Raw genomic sequence first — 17,577 nt, forward strand, 5'->3', positions numbered from 1 at the left:
TCCGCCAAGCAGTCAGCCTCAGTCTGTACTTCTGGGTACAGAACTTGGTCCTGCTGGAACCGTTAGAGGTCTGCCCTGTCCAGAAAGTGAACAAAATTGCCCTTCAACAACAGGCGGAGAAGGGAGAACCATGGCTGTCTCGGCCACCAAGGCGTTACCAGGATGCAGTTGGCATTGTCCCTCTGGATTTTTGCCACTGCCCTTAGCAGAAGAGGGAACGGCGGGAATGCATACATGGTCCACGTTTGCAGAAAGGCATCCCCTAAGCACCCCTCCTCCACGGAGGCGTGTCTTCTGGCACAAACCAGAGGGCACTTCGAGTTGCAATGAGTTGCAAACAAATCTATCTCTGGAGTTCCCCAGGCCAGAAACAGTCTCCGGGTTTCCTCCCCGTTGAGCGACCACTCGTGGTGCGCTAAGGGATTCCTGCTGAGGGAGTCTGCAAGGGAGTTCTGTTCCCCTGGAACATGGGTCACTAGCAGATGAATCCCCCTTTCTATACACCAGTCCCATATCTGCATGTACAGGGACAAAAGGAGTTGGGAATGAGTACCCCCTTGTTTGTTCAGGTAATATATCACCGTGGTGTTGTCGGTGAGCACGTGTATTACCTGACCCCTTACGACGTTCTCGAAAGATTGCAGGGCTCTTTCGACGGCCAGCAGCTCTAAAACATTTATGTGGAGAGCGCTTTCTTGCCTTGACCAAATGCCATGCGCTATAAGGCCATGAGAGCGTACACCCCACCCCGTAAGGGAAGAGTCCGTGGTTATAGTTCTTGTAGGTTGGGGTGTGTGGAATGGCAGTCCCGAACACACCCATGACGGGTCCAGCCAACACTGGAGGGAAGAACGAACCCAGGGAAGGAGGCACAGCTTGACATATGGATTGTCCGTAAGAGGATTGAAATTGGAAAGGAACAATGACTGAAGGGATCGCATCTGCAACTTGGCGTACGGGATGACTGATGTGGTTGAGGCCATGTGGCCCAACACGATTTGTAGTTGCTTGGCTGACAGAACGAGTAAGGTCATGGCCTGTCTGAGCAGGTTTTGCAGGTTGGCGAGTCGGTCCTCTGAAAGGAAAGCCCTCCCAGCAACGGAGTCCAGAAGAACTGGATTTGCCGAGAGGGTAACAGGGACGACTTCTCCAGGTTGACCATGAGGCCCAGGGACTGGAGAAGAGACAAAACCATGGAGATGTGCTTTCGCAATTGATCACAGGATTTAGAGACTATTAGCCAATTGCCAATATAAGGGTAGACAGTTATCCCTCTAGTTCGTAGGTGAGCTGCCACCACCGCCATGCACTTGGTAAAAACCCGTGGGGCAGTCAATAGCCTGAACGGTAAGACATTAAAACAATAGGCCTGACCACCCAACATGAAGGAGAGGAATCTGCGATAGTGGGGGGCGATAGAAATGTGTTGACCTTGAGGTCAACAGTAGCAAACCACACCCCCTCAGACAGAGGATGCAAGAGTTACCATGCAAAATCTCTTGGGCCGGATATATTTATTCAACGCCCGAAGATACAAGATGGGGCGTAAACCGCCACCATGAGTTACAACTAAAAAGTAACGTGAGAAGAAACACATTACTTGGAACAGTGGCAGGATCTATGGGGGAGATAGCTCCCTTTTGTAACAACATATCAACTTCCTGCATTAATGGGGGGGGGGGACTGCAGTGCCCTGGACATAACCAACCCTGGGAAAATCTTCATTGTAGTCTCCTACTACAATGGACAGTACCCAAGTATCCATAGTGATGTTGGCCCAGTTAGGATAAAAAGGGGAGAGTCTATCTCGAAACATAGGCAGGGGCCCTGAAGAACTTAAAGGAGCAGAAACAGGTTGGTAACAGTGAACAGATTCCCTAACCTGAGGTTCAATACAACTGAAGTCAGAACTATGGGCCATGTCGGCGTGGACTTCCAGGGGGGAGGCATCAAAGATGCTTCTTGGGGGCACCTTGAATCTTTGCCTTTCCCTGAAAGGGTTGCGCCTTAGACTTCGGGAAGTACAAATTTTTCCTCCCACCCTGAAACCTTGGTTGAGTGGTATTCCAATTTCTGTAAGGGCCAGAATAGGAGCTACTGAATGGTCTACGATAGCCTGGTGTTGGCTGCCATCTAGATCTCTGCTGATGGTAAGGCTGCCAGATGTAGCCAAATTTATTGGCTGCCTGTCTGACATCCTGCTTCTACTTCAGCCGATGGTCAGTACCAGGGTTAAAGAGGCCCTCCTCGTGAAATGGGAGGTCTTCGGCTAACGCTTTTCCCTCCTCAGATAGATTACAAGCGCACAACCACGCATGCCTCCTCATAGAGGTAGCGGTGGCGAACAAGTTCCTGCTGCCTCCGCCAGATGCTTAGCAAAATCCTTTTGTAATTTCGACAAAGCTATCGTTTCGGCCTGTAACACTCTAGGGAGGCATTGGTCATCTGGGGGTAGTGATTCAATGTAGGGCAGCATCTGCGCCCACAGGAAGCTCTGGTACCCACTCATGTAGGTAGCATAGTGGGCCATGCGAGTGAATAAGCCGGCCAAAAGATTCTTGCCTAAGGTGTCCAGCTTTTCCCCCTCCCTATCGGGGGGGGGGGGGCTGTGAGTGAATTCTTTGGCTGTTTGATTTTGATGACCTCTGCCATTACAGTATTGGGTCTAGGTGGTGCAGTGACCCATCTAGCAGAGGACATGTCAATTTTGTACATGGAGTCAAGGCACCTAGGAACGGCAGGGACCGAAGAAGGGGACATGTCAATAACTTTGGCCAGCTTTAATAGGTATGGCAGCATGAGCAGAGCTGAGGAAGGCGTCACATTCTGTTCATCCAATGGAAACATTGGATCCTCCACATGTTTGGGAGGTTTGGGGGCAGGGAGGTCTAAGGTTTTAATCATTCTGTCTATCAGGGCAGCAAATTTATTAAAATCTGTAGGTTGATTAACAGAAGAGTCCTCACCCCCCCCCCCCCCGCAAAGATTGTGAGGCATCCGGTGCGTCGGAATCAGAATCAGAATCCCTTAGTTCAATCGTTCCCTGTTCAGGCACAGTAGTCAATTCCAGTCCAGGGGGCACTGATGGAGTCCTAGTATGTGCTGGTTGGGGGTGCTCAGCGGATGACACAATTCCAGGAGGGCACAAGTTTTGGTCGAGGGAGGTCAACACAATCGATGAACTGCACAGTTTTTGGACAGCACAAGGTGTACCAGTGGGGGGCACATTAGAGGCCCTTCCTAAAGGCATGGAGTCTCGCAAAGTAGGGGCAGTAGAAGGTGCCGCTGGGGACATCAGCGTGGGCAAAGTTGATGTAGAGGGGTCCAGGTGGGAAGCAGGCATAGGGGGAAAAGAGTTAGCCCTAGTCAATGCCGTTGTAGGCACTGGGGGAACAGCTCCCTGCATTTTGAAGGGAAGAGGCAAGGTGCTTGCACAAACATAAACTCGCCCGAAGGGCCAAGCTGCCAGAAGCCAGTGGGAGGCAATGGCCCAGGTCCATAATTTCTCCAGCGGGAGGAGGGAGACCGGAAGAATGAGCGCCGGCCACATCTAGAGCACCCAGAAGAGGTGGAGGAGGAGGAAGAACGAGAGCGACGTCTGTGTCTAGATCCCAATCGGTACCGATGATGTCAGGAAACTCTACTCCTTCGCGAGGGAGATCTGGAGCGCCGTCAGCTGTTGGGGCTCCCTCCCCGGCTGCTGGCGTCCTCACAGCCAAAGGGAGGAGTGTCTCGCTGGGAGTGGTGGGCGGGGCATTGTAAACGCCTTTGAATGCCCGGCTCCCCGAGGGGAGGGGCATTGTCAAAATCTGGGAGGGGCGGGCGGTATCGGCAAGGCAGGATGCTCCTGCAATATTGTCAAGAGTACCCATGCGCTCCGAGGGAGACAACACAGGCATCACCGGGGTCAAAGTGGTCTCTGGGGCCGCATCCTGCACTTGCACATGCGCGGGGTGTGGAGTGGAGTCGGCTCTTGAGATTGTACCTAGTGAAGCCAGCAGAGGGTGCCCAGAGTCTGTCAAATTCCTCAGGGCTGGTTGAGAAGACGGGGCTGAGGAGGCGGCTTGGAGGCTTCCCGCCTTTTTAGCTGGAGTTCTCTTTGGCGGCCCAGCATAGTGGCCATCTTAAGAGCCTTTCTCCTTGGATTTCTTGGCCTTTTTTCCCCCCCGGGAGCATTGGAAGGGCCCAAAAACGGTACGCTCGGCCGAGCGGAAGGAGTCGATTGCCCCGAAGAGGGTGGCGGTAAAAGGGCCCTTTCGTAAAGGGCAGTGTTGAGGTGCAACACCCAATTTTTTCTGGTTTGCGGGGTGAAGGCCATGCAAACCGAGCAGGTCTGAGTGAGGTGCCCCTCACCCAGGCAGGCCAAACAGAGGGAGTGCCCATCTGTATCAGGCAATGTGTTTGGACAATTAGAGCATTTCTTAAAGGACGTAGTGGCCATAATAAGAACGGAGAATAGTCAGGCAGTCCGGGTCAGGAATACAGAGTCAGAAGTAGTGCGACAGTCCAGGTCGAAAAAGGGGTTATCAAAACAGCAACGAGTCTGAATCAGAAAGAGAATACCTTATTCAAAAACAGTCCAGTCAAAATATGAAAGCAGTCCGTGAGCTTGAAATAAGAGAGAGAAGGTTCTCAAGCTGCTTACTAGCACGGAAAAAAGAGAACTGGTGGCTAGCCCCGCCCATGGGCTATATATACTCGAGGAGGGGGGCGGGGCTAGGCAGGGGTAAAATGTCTTATTTCTGTATTCCAGAAGGTTCCGAAAGCTGTACTGCACAGGCGCAGATATACCAAATGTGCGATTCACAGTTGACTACGACAGGAAATGTAATATTGTTAAGTGGTAAGCCTCCAGAGCGGGATTAAGAAATACGGAGGCAATATGGAACCGCAAATAGAACACCAAACACCTCTCTAGTCTCCTTTCAATGGCTTGTCTGGTTGACCCAACCCTCAGACAGTTTACGTCTGAAAAAGAGAGAGACTTGTCTTCTGGCAATGCCCTGAAGTAACAAATTACTATCTGCGTAAGCAAACACTCTAGTTTGGATGCAAAACATGAAAAATAAGTAGTCTTATTATTCCTACCAAGAAAATTGCATCACTATGGCTGATGCATCAAGCTCTCTGTTTACTTTTTAAACCCACATTTTTTTAGCAATATTTATACTGAAGGTTACCAACTCTATCAGATGAAGCAGCAAAGGAATGTTCTAACCACCAGCAAGGAAATCCCTCCGCAAAGAGTAATAAACACATGGTTAAGCAAAGGAATTTGGTGCAGCAACTATAATGTATGACGTATGAAAAGGAGTAGTGAGAAGTGTAGGTTGCTTACCTGTAAACATGGTTTCCGAGTGACCACCTGTGGATTTGCACCTATGGTAATTCCTGTGCTCACGCAGGCAGCATCGGAACTCTTGAGACTCAAGATGGTTAAAGAAGCCCTGCCCACCTCCGTCTGCATAAATAGCCCATAGCGGGGCTAACGGTCAGTTCTTCTGCCGCAAAACGCAGTCAGAAGTCCTGAGGCATGATGTAGTGGGGAGGACGGGTGGGTCGTGCAAATCCACAGGTAGTCACTCGGGAAACCATGTTTACAGGTAAGCAACCTACACTTTCCCCTCGTGACCACCTGTGATTTGCACCTATGGTATTAGACTAACGAGCTGCTGACCTTGGATGAAGGGCGTCATGCTACAGCCGAAAAAAGGACTGCTCTCCCAAAGGCGGCAACCTTCTTAGATTTCAGGTCTAGTTTATAATGTGTCACAAAGGTCAATGGCGTGGACCAGGTCGCTGCTCTGCACACCACATCGATTGGGATCCGCCTCATGAAGGCGGTCATTGTAGCAACTGCCCTCGTAGAATGCGCCTTAACTTGCAAAGGTAAAACTTTGCCAGACACACGGTAAGATGTTTGAATAGCTGAGATAATCCATTTTGAAAGTTGTTGCAATGATATTGGCATCCCTACAGTATTCTTTCTATATCTCACAAATAGTCTAGGGGTCTGACGAATGTTTGCTGGCCTATCTGTATAGTAAGCTATTGCTCTTTGAACATCTAGCATATGCAATGTCTTTTCTAATGGTGTTGTTGGGTTTTGGAAAAAGGCTGGTAACACAATTTCCTGGGACACATGGAAACTACTGGCTACTTTAGGTAAAAAGGTTACATCAGTTCTGAAAACCACTTTGTCCTTATGTATTCTCATATATGGTTCATCGCACCGTAGTGCACAAAGCTCCCCTGCTCTACAGGCAGATGTTATCGCTATTAAAAAGGCTGTTTTCAATGACAAGAACGACATTCCTGTTGTTGCAAGTGGTTCAAAAGGGTGGTTTTGTTAGAGCTGTAAGCACTATTTCCAAATTCCATGGTGGAACCACTGGTATTACTGCGGGTCTTATGTTCTTAGCCCCTTTCATGAACAGAGATATTAAAGGGTCTTTAAAGCAAGACGGTAAACTAGCTTTCCTTCTGTACCATGACATAGCTGCAAGGTAACACTTTAGTGACGATAATGATAGACTCGAGTCCATCAAAGACACTAAGAAATCTAACGTCACTGATGTAGATGCTTCCAGAGGGTTAATACCCTTTTCCTGAGTGAATTTTGTGAATCGTGCACTTATAAGTGTAAGATCTTTTTGTTGATCGCCTGTGGGCAGCCTCTAGGACTGCTTGCACAGGCATAGATAAAGTGGAAGTTAAGTTCACTGGCCCAGAGATATCCTCCAAGCCGTGAGTTTCAGTGATTTCACATCCGGGTAAAGGACCAAATTGTTTTGTGTTGACAGAAGGTCCTTCCTGTTCAGCAGTGGTAAGAAAACTCTTTGTGACATCCGCAGTACCACGGAAAACCACAATTGTCATGGCCACCATGGGGCTATCAAGATTCCTTGAGCTCTGTCCTGGAACAATTTTGACACTACTCGCAGTAGCAGAGGTATTGGAGGAAAGGCGTAAATCTTGAATCTCCTCCAATTCAGAAGGAATGCATTGCCCAGACAGTTGGGCATTGCATTCCGGCGCAGACAAGCACAAAACATCTGACAGTCTGTTCTCCGGTGATGCAAATAGGTCTATCTCTGGCCAGCCCCATGCCTGAAACAGAAGTGTCGTTACTTCCCTGTTCAGTGTCCATTCGTGATGAGTTAATGGTGATCTGCTCAGGTAATCTGCTAGTACATTTTGTTCTCCTGGCAGATGGATGGCTATTAAGTGAATTCCCTTTGCTATACACCAGTGCCATATCTTGAGTGTCAATGTAAGCAGTGTTGGGGAATGAGTTCCTCCTTGTTTGTTTATGTAAAACATAACCGTGGTGTTGTCTGTGACTAACTGAATGGTCTGATTTGTGAGAACTAACTGGAATGCTTTTAAAGCTTTCTCTACTGCTAGCAACTCCAGTTGATTTATGTGATATTTTGACTCTTGTGCGGTCCATATGCCTTGGGCAGTAAGACCTTCTACATGAGCTCCCCAGCCATTAAGTGACAAGTCTGTTGTCATAACTATTGTTGGCTTTGGCTGATAGAAGGATAGGCCAGCACAGACACTGTGTTGTTCCGACCACCATAGCAGAGGTTTGCGTAGGTCTGCAGGAAGAGAGAAAAAGGTGTTGGGGTTGTGCTGCAAAGGTTTGAAAACTGATAGGAACCATGATTGGAGCGGTCTGAGGTGCAACCTTGCATATGGTGTTACAGCAGTGGTGGATGCCATGTGACCTAGAATTTTTTGAATTTGTTTTGCCTTTACTCTTTTCTGCTATAGTGTTTGTAAAACTAGAGTTCATATGTTCCTAAAGCAGTTGGTTTTTTGTTCTGAGCCAAGTGCTCGTTCCTTAATTTTTTTGATCTTTTTATTTCGCGGCTTTGATTGAACAGAAGACGATGATTCAGGTAAGTTAACCTCTGTTGTTGTGGCTGGGTCGCCATTTTGCCGCTTTGTGGGCACTGGAGGGAGAAGTGCCCGCTCATAAAGAGCTGCTTTAAGGCGAATCTCTATTTTTCCTTGTTTGTGGTGTGAAGGATTGGCAAATATTGCAAGGTTGTAGTGCATGTCCTTCACCCAGGCACACAATGCATAGTGTGTGCGTGTCATTATCTGTATAATTAGCTTGACAGGCAGTACAGCATTTAAAGCCTGTAGTGTGAGACATTATAGCAGTCTCCGCGGTCAAAAGTTGATCAATTTGTTGAAGAATAATTAAAGAAATAACAAGTCTCAATTTTCCGGCTGCCTGATTGCGGCGGATTTAAAGAACTGACCGTTAGCCCCGCTATGGGCTATTTATGCAGACGGAGGTGGGCGGGGCTTCCTTAACAGTCTTGAGTCTCGAGAGTTCTGATGCTGCCTGCGTGAGCGAAGGAATTACAATATGTGCAAATCACAGGTGGTCATGAGGGGAAAATTAGGTCACTTGTGCCAATGCAGGGTGGCATCCGCTTATTTGACACAAAGAGGATGAGGAAGATGACCTTCATGACATTGTCATCCATGCTGCAGGACCTCACAAACATTGAGGTCACCAGGATCAATAATGGCTGGTTGTCAGTCTATCAACATGGGGGAGGAGGCAGCTCTGGGGATTTCTAAACAGAAAAAGCACTAGACAATGTTAACAAGTGGCAGGGAGAAGTTAGCAACCTGGGTCTTTGAGTGCAACTACATTTCTCATCCTAAATATGGAAGCTCAACTGCACAGGAAGAAAGGCAAGCAAGGAAGGAAGGAAGGAATCCATAGACGCATCAATACTGTAGAAGCCATGCAGTTTAACACTACTTTTAACTGCCATGGCTCAACCCTGTAAGTTGTAGTTTGACAAAGCTGTTATAGCCTTATCTGCCAAAGGGTGCTGGTGCCTCACCAAATGACAACTCTCAGGAGAGAAGGAAAAAGAAAACAAACAAAAAAAAAAAACAAGAAAAGAAGGAAAGCAGTTTGAGAGAAAGAAAAAGAGAAAGGAAGGAAGGGAGACAGAGAGGGGGAAATGAGTAGAGGGAGAGAGGAGAGGGAGGAATGAATAGATGAATAAGGAAAGAAAAAGAGAGGGAGGAAGAGTTACAGGAAGGAAGGAAGGAAGGGGGAGAGGAAGGAGGAAAAAAAGAGGAAGAGGGAAAGAAAGAGGGAGGGAAGGAGAAGAAGGAGGAATAAATAGAGGAAGAGAAAAAGGGAAAAATAGAAAGGGAGAGATACTGGAACAAAGGAGGAGAGGAAGAAAACAATAGAGGAAAAGGAAGGAAGGAAGGAAGAAAGGAAAAGAAAGCAAAGTTAGTAGGACTTGTGCTTTTCAAAGATTTGTTTTTACCACGGTGGTACAGCGGGTTAAACCACTGAGCTGCTGAATTTGCTGATCAAAAGGTCAGTGATTTGAATCTGGGGGGAAGGGTGAGCTCCTGCTATTAGGCCCAGCTTCTCCCAACCTAGCATTTCAAAAACATGCAAATGTTTCTATAGGTACCATTTCAGTGGGAAACTAACAGCACTCCATGCATTCATGCCGGCCACATGACCTTGGAGGCGTCTATGGACAACGCAGCTCTTCGTCTTAAAAATGGAGATGAGCACCAACTCCCAGAGTCAGACATGACTAGACTTAATGTCGAAGGAAACCTTTACCTTTACGAAAGAAATGTAGGTCCAACCCCTAGTCAACGTTCCTTCACCCTCTGTGTTTTCTGTACCCATTCCTTACCTCCGTGAACTTGGTGAGGGTGGCATTTGTTGGGTTGTGGGTGATCAGGAAGCGCATACTCTCATAGGTGATCTCCACCGGAGCGGGACGGTTCATAGTGGCGAAGGGAGAGGGAATGTGTCTGGAGGGAGGGGAAATCAAATCTTGCAATGTTTCACAGCAGAAAACATTAAAAAAAAGACCACTGAAGTGTCCAGGGATCGATCAGAGCTTTTCCTCTGGGTTTGCCCTTCAGGATGATTTTTCACTTCCAGAAAAGCTGGTTTTCCTTGGGCATCTGCTGGGGTTCGATTTCAGCCTCGGCGACAGCAGGTAATGCTCCCCTTCAGGTTCCTACTACATGCAAATAAATGCAGGAGGTGGCCTTTTCTACATTTAGGCACTGGTGAGGCACAAAGAAAATGTAAGGGCAGGTCTTCTCTCTCCCCTTGGGTTCAGCCAGGCTTGGCTTCTCTAGCGTCACTAAGAGGAAGAGGTTTCCAATGTGCGGGAGATAACTCCATATATTTGAGACGTGTGTCTCGGTGTTGGGAAGTCTTCTTCAAAGCAAAGTTCATTTATGGCACGAAAGCCCCTGGCCCCCGGCTTACTTCCCAGCCATGGAACGGTGCTGGGCCCGGCAGAAGTCGGCCCGGACTTTCAGAATCGCCATAAATGTGGGGAGGACTCAAATGGAAAACCTGAGAAGAGGAGGAAAGAAAGCACTCGAGTTTAGAAAGAAACACACCAAGAACCCATCTACACTGACCACCAAATGCAATCTCAAACGGGAATTGAAAAAGATGATTCCAGAGGACGTCCTGCAACCATTTTCAGGCCCGGATGGGGATCACATAAACAGCAGTGCACTGATGCGCATTAAAGCATTTCTTTTGCATGCTTTCATGAGCATGTTGCAGCTCATGAGAGCCAGCTTCAAGCTGCATTAAACTGTCAGTATAGACAGAGCCTAAGAAAACCTGTGGATAAATGTCAAAACACTCAAAAGTGTTACCATTTAGGAAAGAAAACTCGCAACCTGAGAATATTTGCCCATAGTCACCCTAGTTTATGCACCGGGATTGTGGCGCAGCACCGGGATTGTAGCGCAGCTGGCTGAGTGTCAGCTGCATTAAGATCACTCTGACCAAAAGGTCATGAGTTCGAAGCCAGCCCGGGCTGGAGTGGGTGTCCAGCCATTGTATAGCCCGTTGTCGACCTTTGCAACCCGAAATACAGTTGCATCTGTCAAGTAGGAAAATAAGGGACCACCTTGTGTGGGATGCTAAATTTAACTAATTTATGAGTCCATAAAGAAAGAAGACTCTGGGGAATGTGGAATGCGGAAGAACTTCATCGGTGTCGTTGATGGACGATGAAAAGCAGCAGCTCCCCTGGTGGCCAGGAAAAAAAAAGTTAAATAGCCTTTGTCTGTTAAATGTTGTTTGTCAAACTGGCATTGAATGTTTTCCATATATGTGTTTACTGTAATCTGCCCAGAGTCCCCTGCGGGGTGAGAAGGGCGGAATATAAGAACTGTAAATAAATAAATAAATAAATACTGCTACAACATCACACTAATTTTTATAAAGGTGAAAAAAAAAAGCAACAGTAATACAAAGAAATCAGATTTTAATACTATATAACACTACAACTACTACATCTTACAAAACCAAATCCAAAACAAACACAATAACCTAAGACATATCTACACTAATAAACACATACTAGACACGCAACTACAGAAACTATTCTGTGAACCTCACACTTTCTATTGATAGTTACCCCTTGTTATCCTCTTCCCTTTAAATAATACTTTATATCACACTTCTGACAGACATTCAGATATGGGCAAACTTCGGCCCTCCAGGTGCTTTGGACTTCAACTCCCACAATTCCTCTCAGCCTGCTGAAGTCCAAAACATCTGAAGGGCCAAAGTTTGCCAAAGCCTGATTCATCAATCCAACAGTTGAAAGTTTGCCCCATCTTGCAGCAACATTCCTGTGATTTCAACTCCCTGGTTTTGATTAATCAAGGCTGGTTTTCTGATTGATGACCTACTTTGCAGAGCTTTGCACCTGTGGCTAAGATATATCTAGATTACGTTATCCTATCCATTCTTACTTCCCAAAATGCTCATTGCAATTCTGTGAGAATCAGGCCTTTCAGCCACAAGCCTTATACTGGAATCCACATGCAAAGGCAACTGATAAAAACCCGTTCACCGCTCCTAAGCTGCTGTGGGACAACTTGGTTTCGACAGAGACACAGCCAAGAGGGCTTCACGAAGTGCTCCCTTCTCCTCCGACCGGGCTGCATGCACATAAGGCATGCCAGAGGAAGCCAAAAGCCAAGGGCCGCCCAGCTCACTGCTTTCACAAGGCAGAAAGTGTTCCATGACGCACGACACAAAACAAATACCAGGAAACGCTAACCTGCACCGCTCCCGTGTTGATCTTAGCCGAGGCAATGGCGTATGCCGTAAGACAATGCATTAAGGAAGGGATTGCTCCCCAGTAAACTGGCAACGAGGACCAGATGAACCCTTGGCACAATCGCAAAGCGATTCCATCCACAAGCAACAGGCTGGAAGGAGGCGCTCTCTCCTGGAACAAGCCATTCAATGCCCCTGGCACAATTTCACAGGAACCTCCAAATGCTGACTTTTCAACTGAAAGCAGCCAGATCTCATGTTCATCCATTGTGGGAACAGAATGGCATACAGCTTTCTATCCCTTCTGGCCTTTGAGAGAGATGGTTGCATTTTAAAACTTGAACACTATATAACATGATTTTATCCCTCAGTTATACATATGATTTCCTATATTGGAAATTCCATACCCTATTGGAAATAAGTGCACCATAACCTTATTGAAAAAGCAAATATGATGTCACATCGGTTTGGCAAATGTGAATCTCCATGAACATAGAGACCACCTTTTGAAAACAATAGTTAAGAAAAGCATGACCTTGCTAGAAGTCAACTCTTTGATCAAGTGATATTCATAAGCATTTGTGTAATGGCACACAGTTAACTCAGTTGTTAAACTGAAGTACCATGTCTTTAAACAGCCAAGGATAAAGACCTGTCACTACAAATATATATTTGGTTAGCAGAGGATGGTTCTTTCTTTGAAGTTGCTCATCAACTCTCCCTTAAAAACCTCTTGTTTAAAATATGTACTCAAGAGACAAAAAGGAAGTAGTCTTATTTAAAAATAACATCTCAGGTTTACTAACAAACTTCTTGTATATATTCAGCATATTAGTCCATAGTCCAATGTCTTTAATCATATATAGTCCAAACTGTATAACTGTGCTCACTGAAATCTGAAATGAGACAAACGGAATCCACCTCTATTGAGGTCTAAAAGCATACTGTATAACAAAAATGGAGTCCTGTGACTGAAGCCCCTCCCACACCAGAGGTACAGTCAAACTGGCAAACCAAAATGTACATGCAATATATGTTAACTATACACATTTACAAACAGTTAGTGGAAGCATGTAAGGTTGCTATTCCCAACATCCTGATTGGTTCTATCATAAAAAACATGGAAAAGGTTTATTAAACTACAAACACTTTGTTTTTTGTGGAATATCCTGAAGCATATTTTGCTCCAGTTTTTCAATGAATATCTCATTGAATAGCAACCAATTCAATGTAGTTTGTGGCAGTTACAAAAATGAAGTTTCTGCAGGATAACATCTCAGGAGATCTGCTTGCAAAACTGCCACTTATCTCTCTCGTGACATGTCAGCACTGTATGCTTTTTCAAAGTCTGTTCCTGGTTTGAAAATGTTATTTCCTGTTTAATTGTGCGGTATCTTTTTTTTTAAAGTAGTTTTATTCCAGAAACTTCATTTTTGTGACTCACACAAATTATGTCAATTGATAGAAACTCTATGAAATTGTCATTAAAAAACTATAATATGTGCTACATGATGTCCCTCCCATACAAACAAGTCGTGTTACGTAGTTGTGATGTCTCGGCCTAGGTTTTACCTCTCTGTTTGTTCCCTGTAGTTGGACTGTTCCATTTTGCCAAGTTTAGGGGAGAAGCTTAGGTTTCCCCTAGAGGCCGAGCTCAGTTGGTGCAGCCCATTCTGACTCAGAGCCAGAATGGGCTGGTGATAGAACTTCTTATGGCATTCTTTGTTGGTCATAGCGTGAAGTTATTTAGCCAGATAGTGTCTGGTCTGGCCTAGCAATTTGAACAGGCCATCCTTATCACATATTTGCCTCACAGAATAGTTTTAGCCATATATGCTTCATAGAATTCTTAGATAATCAAGAGGAGCATAGTGTCTAGATCTAAGGAAGTAATGCTACCCCTCTATTCTGCTTTGGTTAGACCACATCTGGAATATTGTGTCCAATTCTGGGCACCACAATTCAAGAGAGATATTGACAAGCTGGAATGTGTCCAGAGGAGGGCGACTAAAATGATCAAGGGTCTGGAGAACAAGCCCTATGAGGAGCGGCTTAGGGAACTGGGCATGTTTAGCCTGAAGAAGAGAAGGCTGAGAGGAGATATGATAGCCATGTATAAATATGTGAGAGGAAGCCACAGGGAGGAGGGAGCAAGCTTGTTTTCTGCTTCCTTGGAGACTAGGACGCGGAACAATGGCTTCAAACTACAAGAGAGGAGATTCCATCTGAACATTAGGAAAAACTTCCTGACTGTGAGAGCCGTTCAGCAGTGGAACTCTCTGCCCCGGAGTGTGGTGGAGGCTCCTTCATTGGAAGCTTTTAAGCAGAGGCTGGATGGCCATTTGTCAGGGGTGATTTGAATGCAATATTCCTGCTTCTTGGCAGGGGGTTGGACTGGATGGCCCATGAGGTCTCTTCCAACTCTATGATTCTATGATTCTATGATTCTATAATATTTGCCTTAGAGTTTATAGTATTTGTAATAAAGAATAGATATAGCCATACATGTGTTAGAGTTTATAGATTATAATAAATGTTATATAGAATAGATAGTACATGCCCCAGCATTTATAGAATACTTACCTCATAGAAATTATAGTTTGTTACCTCAGTTTATATTGCACTGTTCTAACACTATCACAATCGAATTGTACTTTTATACCTTGATTATTCAGTAAACAATTGTTGAATTTAATCTTGTCTGTAGAGTATCATTTTGGGGGGCATTAAAGTAATTTAGGGCATACCGATGGTCACTGGGAAAATAGCCAGACACATTTAGTTTCTCATTAGATCTTCCTGATGTGCCATCATAGTAGTGTTATTCTGATATCCTCCAACTTTAGACAAGCATGGTTTGGATTGTAAAGCCACGTCACTTGAGGAGCAAAGGTGCACCAAACCTACACAAAAATGGAGTCAGGATGAGTAGCGATTGCAGGAAGAGGCAGGCAGAGAAGCAAAACAGGCAGAGGACCCATTTCAGATCTGCTTGCAAAACTGCTGCTAATCTCTTTTGTGACATGTCAGCACTGTGCAGCGCAGCAGAATCCTTCAAAGATCACTGCCAACTTTATGTCGCTGGAATTAAAATGCACAGGACATGAAGCGGCCCCTTATCAATAAGCACTACGAGGCAAACATGCCAGGTGGAAAGGACTGAAATCGCTCTTCCGTTTCCATCTCTTTAGATTACAGAAACTGCCTTGGATTCATGGGCTGGTGGCAAGGCTGGGGGTGATGTGGATAAAAATGACTTAAGTAACACAGCAGAGTGCTTTCAGAGTTAAGAATGGGGCTGAGACAACAGGAAGTGAGAGAAATCTCTCCCTCAGAAGGGAAACCTACTTCTGGAAGAGTTATAAAATTTTAAATTTTATCCTTAAATTTGGCCCTGCCCGATGTAATCCTGTGTGTTCAATGTCTGATTTTATACTGCTGTCTCGTTTATTATTTAGGTTTTGCATTTTACGTTTCTATTTTTTTAGTTGTTATGCTTTGTGTTATATTGTTTTATGCCTTTGTGTAATATTGTGTTTACTGTATTGATGGGCGTGGCCTCATGTAAGCCGCCCCGAGTCCCCCTGGGGGAGATGGAGCAGGGTATAAATAAAATATTATTATTATTAGTAGTAGTAGTATCATGGGGAAAAGGGGTCCCCGCTGAAACTTTATCACCAATCTTTGTTTCCACAAGCCAAATTATCCAGAATCCTATTATCAGGTAAAATCTTCGAAAAGGGACACAGGCAGCAAAACAAACACTGCAGGGGTGTTAACCCTTTCCTATGCTATCTAAAGCTTGTGTGTGTGTGTGTGTGCGTGTGTGTGGCTGGAGATAACCTTAAAATGTACCTGTTCCTACTTACATATAAATTCAACTTAAGAACAACCATATAGAAACTATTTTATTTGTAACTTGCAGACTGCCTGTACTGAAGTCTACATAGAATCAACAAATCAGAGCTAGAAGGGACCCTCAGGGCCATCCAGTCCAAGCTCCTTCTGCCAGATAGGAAGACACAATGCAAGGACTCCTAACAGATGATCATCCGGCCTCTGCTTAAAAACGTTCAGAGAAAGCAACTCCACCATGGGCAAACATCCTTGCTGTTAGTCTCCGTCATTTCTGCAGGACAAGGTTCCCCACAGAAAACAACCAGACTAAACATAGGCAGTGTCTTTGCTTATCAGCTTTCCCACCTGCGCTCCTTCATCAAGGCCAGTAACGTTTACATCTATGGGACTCTCAATAAATGGCCTGCAAGGACCATTCTAACTATGGCAATAACAATCAAGAATGCTTCAACTAAATCATAAGCTATACGTTTTCTTTTTATACGAGACTTGCCAGGCAGGCATGCTTATACTGAATCGATTTATATCCTATTTTCCCCAAAAGTGACTCTCAGCTATTCAGACCACAAGAGGCAAGCATCACATGCGAAGTAAGATTTTCAGTGGTGGCCCCCCGGCTGTGGAACACCCTCCCTGTTGACATCAGACAGGCGCCCTCCCTTATGTCCTTCCGGAAGAGCCTGAAGACATGGCTATTCGAGAAGGCATTTAACTAAATGCTACAGTAACTGGAAATGACAACTGGAACGGAATGTAGACTACGAGATTGGTTATGATTCTATGATAAGACGAAGCGGATTATTTTGGTGTAATTAGATGATAGTGTATTAGTGATATGTTGTTTTTTGTCGTTGTAGTTTATTGTGAAATATGTTTTTTATATGTTGTACACCGCCGCGAGTCGCCCTAGGGCTGAGAGCAGCGGTTAACAAATGCAGCAAATAAATAAATAAATAAATAATAAGATACAACACAAAAATGGGATTTCTGAAAGGTTGGCTTCTTAACATCTTCCAGGAAAGTCAAATAACCTTGTCCCACCTCAGTGACTAACAGTTTAATTATGCCTTTAGATTTCAGAAAGGATAGGCCACTTTATCAGATGAACACGACGTTGTTCTCAGCATTGACATCAGAGGAAACTATTCTATATTTACAATCCCATCCCAAGTGTGTGTGTGTGTGTGTGTGTGTGTGTGTGTGTATACATAAATACATACATACACATATACTATAAATACCATCAGAAGTGAGAAGTCACTGGATAGCACTTCATTCACAGGAGTCACGGGGTAGCACTTCAAGGTTATGCCACTGCAACGGTGCTTGTGTTTTAAGATGTGGAAAGTCCCTGCTCTTAAGTCAGAAATATTTTTAAACGGAGAATGTGTTGTATTTTGGCATTACAATCATAAGTAGTTTTGTCAAGTCTTGGTTTTTCTGGTTTCTTTAACAGATTGTCCACAGGGCTAGGATGCTGGAACAAAAATACAGGCAGATTTACAGTTAGATAAAATATACTCTGTATTTTATTATCACAATTTATTGCAATGAGGTGCTGTTAATATTTTCAAGCAGACAGCACTGTAACCACCAGTTCT

At 45.1% G+C, this 17,577-nt stretch overlaps 1 protein-coding gene across 4 annotated transcripts in view; it reads right to left on the reverse strand.

The window, feature by feature from the left end:
• Positions 1-17,577, reverse strand: part of LOC137095158 (protein tyrosine phosphatase type IVA 2-like) — a 115,263-nt gene that overhangs the window by 67,318 nt on the left and 30,368 nt on the right. For 2 of the 4 annotated variants that reach the window (XM_067461487.1, XM_067461485.1), the window contains exon 2: positions 9,705-10,384. The exons of 1 other annotated variant lie outside the window; for it this stretch is intronic. In XM_067461487.1, the coding sequence (XP_067317588.1) occupies positions 9,705-9,800 (96 nt within the window). In that variant the 5' untranslated portion in view covers positions 9,801-10,384. Of the gene's footprint in view, positions 1-9,704; positions 10,385-17,217; positions 17,242-17,577 lie in introns of those variants that run through there. One more of the 4 variants, XM_067461486.1, reaches the window with a different exon arrangement.

This window comes from Anolis sagrei, chromosome Y (genome assembly GCF_037176765.1).
Source record: "Anolis sagrei isolate rAnoSag1 chromosome Y, rAnoSag1.mat, whole genome shotgun sequence".
NCBI classification, from domain to species: Eukaryota; Metazoa; Chordata; class Lepidosauria; order Squamata; family Dactyloidae; genus Anolis; species Anolis sagrei.